The sequence below is a fragment of the Triturus cristatus genome, chromosome 11 (assembly GCF_964204655.1).
Source record: "Triturus cristatus chromosome 11, aTriCri1.1, whole genome shotgun sequence".
Lineage (NCBI taxonomy): Eukaryota > Metazoa > Chordata > Amphibia > Caudata > Salamandridae > Triturus > Triturus cristatus.
This window is the reverse complement of record NC_140594.1, coordinates 236,039,165-236,052,460: the sequence shown is the minus strand read 5'-3', so window position 1 is coordinate 236,052,460 and position 13,296 is coordinate 236,039,165. Positions and strand designations below refer to the sequence as shown.

General features: G+C 46.9%; 1 protein-coding gene across 5 annotated transcripts in view; it reads right to left on the bottom strand.

Moving 5' to 3' along the window:
• Positions 1 to 13,296, bottom strand: part of MYO18B (myosin XVIIIB) — a 1,573,426-nt gene that overhangs the window by 363,710 nt on the left and 1,196,420 nt on the right. For all 5 annotated transcript variants that reach the window (XM_085634174.1, XM_085634172.1, XM_085634173.1 and 2 more), the window contains one exon: positions 5,809 to 5,961. In XM_085634174.1, coding sequence (XP_085490300.1) covers positions 5,809 to 5,961 — 153 coding nt within the window. The remainder of the gene's footprint in view (positions 1 to 5,808; positions 5,962 to 13,296) is intronic.

The window sequence follows — 13,296 nt, the reverse complement described above, 5'->3', positions numbered from 1 at the left end:
CACTCCAGTACAGAACAATCTATTCCATTCCAATCTGCACCACTCCAATTCAAAACACTCTGCCCCACTCCAACTCAAAACAATCTGCCCCACTTAAATCCAAAAGAATCTGCCCCACTCCAATCTTCCACACTCCAATCTACCTCACTCCAAACCATAACAATCTGCCTCACTCCAATCCATAACAATCTGCCACACTCCAAAACAATCTGCCCCACTCCAACCCAAAATGATCTGCTCCATTCGAAACTATTCCACTCCAATTTGCCCCGATCCAATCCAAAACAATCTGCCCCACTCTAATCAATCACACTCAAACTTTCCCACTCTCATCCAATCCACCTCACCCCAATTCACCCAACACCATCCCAATTCACCCCACTCCAATCCACCACAATTCACCCCACTCCAATTAAATCCACTCCAATCCAATCTACCCCATGCCAGTCCAGTCCACCCAAATCCATTCTAATCCAATCTACCCCACTCCAATCCCATCCACCGCATCCCAATCCAGTCCACCCTACTCTCTCCCCAATCCAACCCTTCTCCAATCTGATTCATCCCCCAGTCCAATCCGAAACAATCTGCCCCACTCCAATCTGCCCGCACCAATTTGCCCTGCTTCAATCCAAAACAATCCACCCCACTCAATGTAAAACAACCAGCCCCCTCTAATGCAAAACAATCTGCCAATTCCAATCCAAAACAATTCACCCCACTCCAATATGCTCCACTCCAATCCAAAACAATCTGCCCTACTCCAAAACAGTCTGCCCCACACCAATACAAACCAATCTGCATCATTCCAATCTAATACAATCTGCCCCACTTTAATCTACCCCACTCTAATCAACCCTACTCCAATTTGCACCACTCTGTCCAAAACAATCTGCTCCACCCCAATCTTCCACACTCTAATCTGCCTCACTCCAATCCAAAACAATCTTTCCCACTCAATCCAAAAGTAATCTGTCCCATTTCAATTCAAAACAGTCTGCACCACTCCAATCTAAAATAATATTCCCACTTCAATCTGCTCCACTCCAATCTGCCCCCACTCTAATCCAAAACAATCTGCCCCACTCCAATCCAAAATAATCTGCACCACTCCAATCTGCCCCACTCAAATGCAAATCTCTCTGCCTCACTCAATCCAAAGCAATCTGCCCCCCTCCAGCTTGCCCCACTCCAATACAAACAAACTGCCCCACTCCAAACGGCCCCACTCCAATGCAAAACAATCTGTTCCACTCAAATCCACCCAACTCCAATGCACAACAATCTGCCCCACTCCAATACAAAACAACCTGCCCCACACAAATCCACCCCACTCCAATCCACAACAATCTGCCCTACTCAAATCTTCCACATTCCAATCTGCCTCACTTCAATCCATAACAATCCGCCTCACTCCAATCCATAACAATCTGCACCACTTCAACATATCCCACTCTAATTTGCCCTGATCCAATCCAAAACAATCTGCCCCACTCCAATTAATCCCACTCCAATTTTCCCACTCCAAACCAATCCACTTCACCCTAATCCACCCAACTTCATCCCAATTCACCTCACTCCAATCAACCACAATTCACCCCACTCCAATCTACCCACACCAATCAAATCCACACCACACCAATCCAATCCACCCAAATCCAGTCTAATCCAATCTACCCCACGGCCATCCAGTCCACCGCACCCCAATCCAGTCCACCCTACTCTCTCCCCAATCCACCTCACTCCAATCAAATACATCCCCACTCCAATCCAAAACAATCTGCCTCACTCCAATCTGCCCCGCACCAATTCAAACCTTTCCAATCAAATACAATCTGAACAACTCAATTTAAAACAAACTGCCCCATTCAAATGCAAAACAATCTGCACCACTCTAATGCAAACCAATCTGCTCCACACCAATCCAAAACAATTTGCCCCCACTCTAATCCAAAACAATCTGCCCCACTCCGATCTAAAACAATGTGCCTCACTCCAATCTGTCCCATTCCAATACAAAACAATCTGCCACTCTCCAATCAGCCCCACCCCAATCCCACACAATGTGCCCACTCCAATTTGAAACAATCCGCCACACTCCAATCCAATCCGCCTCAACCCAATCTAATCCACCCCACCACACCCCAATCCAGATAACCCCGCCCCAATCCCATCCACCCACTTCAATCCAATGTACCCCAATCCAGCCAAAGCAAATCTACCCCATTCCAAATCATCCCACCCCACCCCACACCAATCTTACCCCATCCCATCCAATCTAATCTACCTAACCCAATCCATCCCACCCCATCCATTTCACCCCACCCAATCCAATCCAATCCACAACCACCCAATTCACCCCACTCAATCCAATACACCTCACTCCAATTCAATCCACAGTCTGCAATCCAATGAAATCCACTTCAATCCACCTCACCCAGCGCCAATCCAATTCACCCCACCTCACTCCATTCCACCACACTTCAGTCCAACTCACTCCTGTCAAATTCACCAACTCCAATCTACCCCACTCCACCTCACTCAATCCATCCCATCCAGTCCACCTCACTCCACTGCAGTCCAATACAACCAACTCATCTCCAGTCATCCCCACTCTGCCCCGATCCAATCCACCCTACCCCAGTTCAGTACACCCTACTCTATCGAGAAAAAAACACCCCTCCACTCCCCAATCCACCCTACCCCACTCCAATCCACCCAACTTTAGTCCAATCCACTCTACTCCAAACAAATCCACTCCACCCCAATCCAACCCAGCCCACTTCAATTCCCCCCTACAGTCCATTCCAGTTCACCCTCTCCACTCCACTCTAATTCACCCCACTCCAAAATGCCCTTCTCTAATCCAACCCACCCCACCCCATCCCTACACAATCCATCCCACCCCAAACCAATCTAATCCACCCATCTCCAATCCACTCCAATCCAGGTGGAACATAGGTATCTGGCTTCAGTGCACACTACCAGCTACAGCTCCCTGGCTTGTACCGCTGGACGTTTTTGTACTTCAAAAAGTTCAAATCAAGAAACTTTGACCGTCAAATGTATGAAAAGTATTCAGCTGGAAAGAGGACTGTGGCAGATTTTAATTTTCCCGTCAAAACTAATGGCTTCAGTGCAATCTGCTCCAACAGCTATTCGACTTAGAGAGGAATTCCTCAGATACATCCTTGAAACTTCCCCAACTGTAGATGAGTATGATAGGATACTCAGGCCAGTGCTACACAAAGGTTCATCTGAAATGATGGGTATTGAGGTGTTTCTTGAAGGCGATAAGTGAGATTAGATGTTGTCAATCAGTGGAAAGAGATTTACATATTGAGGCAGTCGCGATGACTTACTTGCAATGGAAGTTTTAAATTTACGTATTTTAACGAGGAGCATATCTCTTAATGACCTCAAGGGCTATATCTTAAATTGCATTCTGTCTGCATGTTTCTCGTCGGAATGGGAAAAATGCTGTTTGTAGGTCCATGCAGCTATTTCCCATTGTGTGGAAAGACTCTGAATATCCACAGATTGGTGCCCGGGCGCCAGGCAAAATCAACAATTCCAGTGCGCCAGTTGTCTTGCACCAATTCTGGCCAACTGGTAATGAGGGCCCAAATACGTTTGTAATGCATTGGCAGATCTTGCAGTCATAATTATACATGAGAAGTGATGGACCAAGAATAGCAAACTGTTGGAAGAGTAAGATTGGTAAACTGAGGGGAGGGAAAAGAGGGAAAAGATAGGGTAGAGAAGGATAGAAACGGTAGCGACAATAAATACTACAAGGAATTACAAGTTCAAGATATATGGAAAAGAAACTGCAAAGATACCAAAGAGAAGGACAGAGGGAGAGGGAGAGTGAAAGAGGGTAATAGAGAGATAATACAAAGCAGGGCAGAAAGATGGGTGAGTATAGCAACATAGATAATTAAAAAGAAAGGGAGAGGCAGAATGATTAGTGAGAAAGAATATTTAAAAGAGAACCATATGAGTGGATGCTAAAGGAAAAAATCATATTGATGAGGGGGTGAAGAAGAATAGAAGAGTACACATTTAGAGAAGAGAAAAAAAGAGAGGAGAGGAAAGAAATAGAAGAAAGAAGAGAAAGTAAAGAGAATGGAGAGCAAGGAAGAGGGAGCGAGGGATGGGAGTCTAGAAGTTGGACTTAAGTAGACAGTGACCCTTTTTGGTTTAATAACACTAAATATATGTTATCAATTAATCGAACAAGTCATGTTGCACATGATCCTTTTATGAGTAGTGAGCCACTGAACTTTTACTGCATTTTTAGGTCGAGCATTCGAGACCTCTTGTATATCCTTTAGTATATACTTATATGTGTATGTACTTTGTGGGCTCTGTAGATCAGCCCTAGGACTTGTCTGCTTCCACTTAGGGACTTTTTTTCTGTTCAACTGCCTCTACTTAACTGTCTTGATGGAAAACGACCAGTAAAGGTCAGTAAAATACCAGAATTGCTTTCTGCTGAGGGACTTTCTTTTTTTAAATTTTTCTGGCAACTACCTTTATTCAACTTTCTTGATAGAAAACGACCAGCAGAGGTCAGTAAAATACCAGAATCACTTTAGCATTCTCTGGATTCCAGTCCATAGAAATTGTCTTCCACGAGCACCTGTAGACAATAATATTTTTTTCAAATCTTGTAATTTCAGTGATATGACCACCGAAGGCCCTGAATTTTTTATTAAAAACAGAGCTTTGGACAATACCATTTGCCACTGACACTGTAGGGCAGATCTATGTTGGAGTTGCGCCACGTTTACGCTGCCGTTGCGTCACTTTTGTGACGCAGCGGCGGCGTAAACCTTGCGCCACGTTGCGCCTTATTTACATTGTGACGCATCTATGGAGATGCGTCACGGTGTAAAGCCCTACGCCACATGAAACCTGCGTCAGGTTTCATGTGGGCGTTTCCACGCAGGGGGGGCGTTCCGTCGCAGGACCGCCCCTGAAAAGTGACTCAGTGAAATCTATAAGATTTCACTGAGTCACTTTCCCAACGCTAATGCGTCAAAACCATGCGCCTGCTTGAAGCAGGCGTAAGGCTTGACGCACCATGTTAGGTATGGGGTAGGTTGGAACAGTGCTGAAGTTGCGTCGCGCTTGCGACACAACTTCAGCACTGCGCCAACCTTACGCCGGCAGATACGTCACGCATCTGCTTGTCCTTGCGCCACGATGCACCGCATTGCAAATGCGGCGCATCTGCAGTGGCGCAAGGGCAAACTTGCGTGACGCATCTTCCCTGGCGCATCCATGCTGATTTGCAGGGATGCGCCAGGGAACATAAATCTGCCCCATAATATTCTTCTCCATGTGTTCCCATACCTGCCATGTCACACAGTTTGGTGCTTACTTTCCCTCCATGTTAAAGAACAGTAGATGTTTCAGCATCCAGGCTAATGTGGTGAATAGCTAAATACATATAAGGTCCCAAAGTCGAGACCGATTGCATTGAGAATGCTTGTTTCAGAATGTAGTTTATATGAAGAAACACTATTCTTAAACAGGCGTGATTGATTATGTACCTATTTTCTCACAAAGGCTGACGTAAATTGTACGTTCAAATAATGTTTAGGTTGCAATGACTTTACATCGTTGCAGCTTTCAGAGTACAATCATAATTTAGGAATCTTATGACGGACAAAACTACAGATAAAGTATCTGAAACTCCTGTAGGTGGACGTCATTTGCTTTGTACATTTAGAAATCATGGGTGACCTTATGCAATGATGGTACTAACCCTTAGATAGACATGTGGATGAGTATTCTAACCTGTGCTTGTACTTTCTCCATCTCTGCCTTGTTGTGTGGTTGGCTCGAGCTGTCCATTGTCGCCAGAAGAAGTTGCAAATCTGCCAGAAGGGCGTGTGTCCTCTTTAGGTCGCGGCGGAGACGCTTCTCCACGTCAAAGTCTCGGTGACCAATCTAAGGAAAGAGAGTTTTCATGAGAAGTCTAAACGTATTGAACCCAAACATTGCATGGTCACAGCTGAGCGTTGTGAATCCACAAAATACTGAAGTTATTACATCTCCCCAAAGGTAGGTTAGAATTATTTAGAAGTGGGTGCCGAAAATTTTATTAAATGAAAAAATGCAGATAATCAAGCAGCTGACCTTATAAACTGACCATCTTTAGAAGCCTGAAACTTTTTGCACTAACAATATTTATCTTCTAACTAAATGCATTAGATGAAAAAGGAATATTTGATTTGGAATGTAAAGTTCACCCATTTCACCATACTTACAGGGATACTAAAATTGCATCAGACATGCGTTGTCCTCTAATTGGATGAAGGAAAGGAACATGCAGGTGTCTATGAACCCACTCTCAGCTTTTATTGATGTTCGGAACTGTCAATCACCTAGCAGAGGTTTTCCCCACAGGTCCCTTCCAAAATGAGAATCTTTACCACCTGTCTGGGCAGTCAGTACCTTACACGCAGGGCCAGGCTGCAAACTCAAATTACTCTGGAAACAATGTGCATACTAGCCCCACACTGCAGGAAACTACGATTAGAACGGAGCCATGTTGTGAGGGTTGGGGATGGCAGCCCCTGTAGCCTGAAAGCAGCCCCTGTACTGAAGCCTTCTGGGAGAATGCCCCAGTGATAGTAGCCACTTTGGCCCTCCATACAAGGCGCGGCAGCCTCTCTAGTGGTGGCGAACAATTGATACATTTCCTTTGGGTTCGTAAGGAAGGAAGAAAAGTAGTTATTTTCCACTTTTCCTTTAGTAGTTGGACAACGAATTACAATTTTGGCATTTAATTTTAATTTTCATGCAATTTAAATTTTTAACCCCCACAAAGATTCCCTCTGAGCAGTGTGCCGCCCTTGTGTATTCAAAAATATCATTAGTTCATTGTCTCATTCCTACCAATTTCATGCCCTGGGCACCTTCCACAGCGAGTTGTTATAAGAACTATTCACATGCCCAAAAGTGACTAAAAGTTTGCTACTAGCCAAACTACATTGGCCAAGTTTGCTGCAGAACCTGGCTAAGGTGGGTCAATGTCTACGAGGAGGAAAGAGAGGATCGACACACTTCGCTTCCGAAACTAAAACTATGCATGAATGAACGATTGAAGCAGAGAAGGTGAGTGATTACCCTGGCAGACCAGGGGAAAACAAACTGGCTTATGTCTTCTACAGCATGTGCGTGCCACTGGTCTGGAAACTAAAATGCAACCAACTGGAAGTTCTTGAGCAAATGCACTGTTGGGAATACTTCAGTAAATGTTTATAAACAAGATTTAGCTCGTCTGGTCTGTAGCATTTTCAAGAAAGAATTTGAAGCAAGAAGTATAACATAATCTTCCTGTCAGGCTGTTTAAAAAATGATTTGGGAATGGACAGAGAACTAACTGACGGGGCACCGGAAAGGATGGAGAATTGATGGGGCAGGGGAAACTATTCAGTGCTGGTGCAAAGAAATTCCAACACAGCCATGTGGTGAGATGTGTTTATTTGCCACACTCACTAGCTTTGCACACTCAAGGGATCCAGAAACATGTAGATGCACACAATACCTCAATCTCCTCTTTAGTCTTTACCTCTCTTACATTTAACTCTTTCGTTTTTTTTCTTCTGCCTCCATTTTCATTTTCTACAAATCACTACCGTGATAACTTTCTTTCTATTTTCCTCTTCAGGTCTTTGGATCTGGAGGCCTTTCAGGAAGCTGCCGTGTCAGTAGCATTCACACACTTAGGGGGATATTCTCAAGAACGTGTGCTAATCATCCCAAAATTAGCTTAACACAACCTTTCACATCGCAGTCTATCGCGGGAAAATAACCCCGTGTTAACGTTGTATTCTCCACTCGGCGGTACCATGCGATAGTCTCATGACAACGCGTCAAATGACCGTGGTAAAATTCACGCGACGCAAAAAAAGCGGCGATGTCCCAAACCGCAATACAAAAATCAGCGATAACCAGCGACAGGCCTGCAATTCCCATGCATCATGTGGGAAAATTCACCATAAAAGCAGAGAAAAAAACTGTGAGATGACAATGTACGAGTACACACATCCGTGATGTAGTACAAATGTCCACTGTCCCGCATCAAATAGGCATCTCCTCACAAACAGTCACAATGTACATTGTCATGCAGTCTGTATGTAAACTTCGCCAATGCCTAAACACAGATGGAACACACGGTGAAACCGCATCGCCCCTTTACATTGCAGTGGGACAATCAACACCTCCTGCAGAGCAGACCAGACATCACGTCATTGCTGATGTAGACGACCCCCAGGACAACGACTACGACGAACTCCAACGGTTCATGGACAACCTCCACACCCCAACTCCAGTAGCAGGGCAGCCCAGCACCATCGAGGTGAGCCCACCCCCTGCACAGACCACACAGCAGGAAGCACCCACCACCACATCTGGCACCCATCACCTCACCGAAGAACACATTGTGTGCCAATGCCGTGCGTTAGACCGCCAGAAGGAGCTGGCTGAACAGGTGTGGGTGGGGTTCGACCTCATGGCAGCCAAACTAGATGCCATACGTGGGTGTCTAAGTCCCATCAGGGACCACGTACACACCTTAACGGACACCCACAGTCCACCCCATGCCCACCAACAATCCATGGCTGGCATCGCTGGAGTCATGACTCAGAGACAACAACAACTGTCTAGTCAGAGTGGCCACAGCGATGTCATCCGTGATTTGGGAAACATAAGGAGGGTCATGGAGAACATGGAGTGGATGCAGGCGCAAAGAATGGATTCCACGGCTGCACACGAGAAAGCTGTAGCTGGGATCTTCCATGACCTGCAGATCCTCATCATGGGAGTGATGCCACAAGACATTGCTCAGATGAATGCTGCTGCTACTTCTACATCCACATCTCTGGCCCATGATGTGTCAGTGTCACACAGTGCTGCAGACCAAACACCACCACCCACATGTGAGGCACATGAAACGTCAGAGGAGTAAGATGAGGATGAATCTGCCTTAAGTGGTAAGAAGGAAGCAGTAGCACTCATCTCCGCCATATGGCTTGTTTCTGCTTTGTTCTGCCCTCTGCATCATGCCCTGGAATAACATCTTCCTCCAATACACTCTGTGACACTAACCTTGGACCTCAACATGGGCTGCCATATTTTGTTTGCTTAACAATAACACAGCAATTAGCCTGCGGACTGGACTCTTCCCCTTCCGAGTAACTTGTCAATCCCTAAAGGACTGTGGCTGGCCCTCCACGGGGCAACATTGTAAAGTGTTATGTGCATGGCCAAGTACAAGACAGCTTCAACACTCCACTGAAAGTGAATAAAACATCCTAATACACACAGATGTGTCATGTCTATGATTAATCAAGTATGAAAGCACGGACGAATGTAGGGGCAGTACGTCCATGTTGCTCATGTTGTGGGACTTGAGTCATAGGGTGCATCCCTGCACCATGGTGGTGCATATCGGACCCCAAAAGCAGCCCTGTTGTCAACTGTAGGTCACAAATGACAGCCTATATGTAATGATTTGGGACACATGTGAAACGCAGATTAGTGGGATTCTGTACTATCTTTGACTCACAGAAATGGCATTTTGAAAACGTGACACCCCAAACAGCCTCTCTGTACAGAGGTGACACACTCAACATCTATTCTCAATTTTCGAGATTGATAGCACTACATGTTGCATTTAAACTTGTCAGAGTGATGTGCTTGTACAGAGGAGTGACATCCACTCAGGGAATGTGTGTTGGAATGAATTTTTTTGCACATACTGTGCCTGTGGTCATTTTATACTGTCACATGATTGCTACGGACTGTGACAATGTTATGTGCTCATGTGAAGAAATTGTCACCAATGGAGTTCCTATGGGCTATTCCTGCTGCAGCTGCAGTGGGGTGTGGTCCACCTGCCTCATCTTCCTCATCATTGTCTGGTGCATCTGGCCCTTGTAGCCATGGGGCATTGGTGTGTACACATATGTTGTGCAACACACAACATGCAATGATCATCTTGCACACGACGTCTGGGCTGCACAGGAGCCTTCCACCTGTAATGTCCAGGCACCTGAAACGTGACTTCAACATGCCAAATGTGTGTTCCACGATACCACCGGTGCGTTTGTGGGCCGCATTGTACTGCCTCTGGGCCTGGGTGTTTGGGGCTCCGAGGGGTGTCATCATCCAAGGGCAGAGTGCATATCCTTGGTCACCTGTGACAGTGCAGAGAGACATGAGTCAATAGTTGATTCTGCATGATGTGTTGGCAGGCTCACTGGTTCATTGGTGTGTGATATGTGTGACTTAGTGATTCCTGTTTGACATATACTGCTTGTAGCAAATGAGCGGCATCAATGTGTATTACGTAGCCTCACTGCTGCTCCTCCCTACCCCTGAGCCCATTTACTATTGTGCGCAGCGCTGTTCCATCACTTGCACTCCTACGGCACACCATTGTCATGCCTGTCTGCGCATGTCCACAAGCCTGAAAATGACACTGTGATGTTGTGCGTTGAAGGTGGGCGGCCACGTGTGTGTAGGCCTATGGTAAGGATGGGGCGGACACAGATGTAGAGTTAATGGCTGGCTGAACTTGTGATGCGGTTGAGGGTAGACCTTTGGCTGATGCTGCGGTAATAGCGACACACACAACAGTTGGCATGTATGATTCCGGACCCCGAGCGGGCTTACGCTCCCTCATTTACCCCTTCGGCCGAGCCCGCACTCCGGGGTCATGCGACATTGCATCATTGTCCATTTTGGGACGGGTGGCGCCGACACTACAACAGGGACACACGCATTATTTACTGCCTTGGCAAGGCCAAAACTTAACCACGCTCAGAGCTACGTGCTTTTTATTCACACCCTCTACGCTAGCCTGGCATACGCCGGGCCATCCCACTATGCTCAGGCTTACAGGGGGGAACGTAACAAGCTACATTTCTGCGATCTTCCCCACTGGCTGAGGTAACATGGTTTGATCCACTGTCTACACTCCAAACACCAGCAGTGTATGTCGACATGGATATGTCTGTTTTCTGCATACTGCAGTCTGGTCAGCACATCCACACCACACTTGGCATTGTGTGCATTCTCATTCATGGGTCACTTGCCTCCTTCCCACATGCCTGGTTCCCACCTCTCCCCACAATCTGATATTGTGTGGCTGAGTTGCCATGCCATTGATGGCTTATGTTCATGGCTAGCCCAGGTTACCACAGTAAGTTGTGCTGTCGTGTCTGGTAGGTGGGCATGTTGTTAGGCATGTTGTATGTGAGTTTGTAACATGTGCATCCCCAGAGTTGTGAGTTGCATGATTGTGGAGTTGAGGTGTGTTCATTTGGTACTTACCAACGAGCAGTACATTTTCGTAGGTGCCATCCTGGAAGCGCTGGTTGATGATGGACTGTCGGAAGATGTAGGATTCATGCACACTGCCTGGGTAGTTGGCGACGACATTGGTGAAGAGTCCCCAGTGGTCCACTATTGCCTGCACATTGATGGAATGTGTGTGCTTTCTGTTTCGGTAGTTGTGTGCAGTGCTGGCAGGGGGCACAAGCAGGACATGGGTGCAGTCAATTGCCGAAAACAAACGCGGGAAGACAGTTATGACATAGAAGTTTTGCTTGGATAGGGCTGGCTGTGGGACTCCTCCAACTCTGGCAGTTGTTGGTTGGAAGGTACCAGAGGCCAACAGATGCAGCACAGCCAGCAGCTTTGTCTGTAGAGGGATGTTGGTTGTCCGCTGTCCTCAATGACATCCTCTGGTGTTTGGTCTGTGAGGCTGGTGCGTTTTCTGAAGGTCCGCTGTCTTGTTCTGCACTGCCTCGGTGGTAGTCCGGGCGGGTGGTCCTGGGGGTGGGGGTGTGTACTGCTCGATTTTCCCGGCCCTATTGTGTTGACGGGTGATTAGTGTGACTTCAGTCTCTTACCATCCAAGTCTAAGGGTTAGAGTAGTGAATGGAGCCTATTTACTAGGCACTTCGACATGATCCTGTGTTCTTCCCCATAGATCAGGGCTTGCACACATATCCTAGGGGATAGATTCGTTAGTATTAGGGATAACCTGTCCTGTAGTGAGGGTATTTCATGGAGCCGTGCTGAATTCAGGCCTGGTAGGCCTCAAACGGGAGAGACTCCATCTTTCTTTCTGCTCCGGCAGCTTGAGATGCTTCTAGGTTAAGGGTGATGTTTTAGTTATGAGGTGTTATTCGCTTGGAGAGAACCGGTTCAGGCCAGCCCTTATCGAAGGATTGTATTTTTCTTCATGCCGAAGACACTACATCAGGCCGGCCGGCTGGGAACGTGTCCTTGGTACGGGGAGGTACAAGAATTTGGTGGGCGGCAGGTTACGGGCCGGAATTTTCCATGAGGAAATGCACCTCTATATTAGTGAAAGTCTGAGGCAGATACGGTGCACTTACTTCAGTCCGTAGGCAGCATCTAGCCGTTAGCAGTAAAGCTACTACTTATTCCAGGAAAGACAGATGACAAACTTGAAGGCGGAGAAAAACCGAGAGACAGATACTCTTCTAGCAGAATAGCCAGAGAGGAGAGAGTAGCCGATGAGGAAGAGGTCCCAGTGACTCGGAGAAGGGAGAAGGGAACAGATCCGTGACTGCGGAGGTGTGACTTCCAGGCGAGCCGAGGCACAGACGAGAAGGGAACCTAGATGACCATTGAGTGCAGGCTACACACGACTAAGGTGATGTCGACCCCTTTCTTATTAGAGTGTACAACCTAATCTTTCACTTTTCTTTGCAGGTTATGTGTTACATAGTAATGTTATGTGATTGCGTATGTAATGAGTAATAAAGTACCCAGTTTGTAGTGAATCAACATGTGCTGCGTGTTCTTGTATAAGAGGGTAGCCTATTCCTCTAGTCAGCTGTGACTTGACATGAACAGATGTTAACCCTGATCAGGTAAGTGGTAACTGAATAAGGGAGAGAGGAGCCCCTCGAACCAGAGAACAGGTTGTGCTCAAACTGGCAGTTCTTGTGTGATCTGATAAATAGTTGTATGTTATGGTAATCATAGGATGAACTTGTGCTGAGGCTGCCGTCTGGGTAGGAAGTCCTGGGTCCGTTTGGGACCGCGAGGCTGAGGCTGCCGTCTGGGTAGGAAGTCCTGGGTCCATCTGGGATCGCGAGGCTGAGGCTGCCGTCTGGGTAGGAAGTCCTGGGTCCGTCTGGGATCGCGAGGCTGAGGCTGCCGTCTGGGTAGGAAGTCCTGGGTCCGTTTGGGACCGCGAGGCTGAGGCTGCCGTCTGGGTAGGAAGTCCTGGGTCCG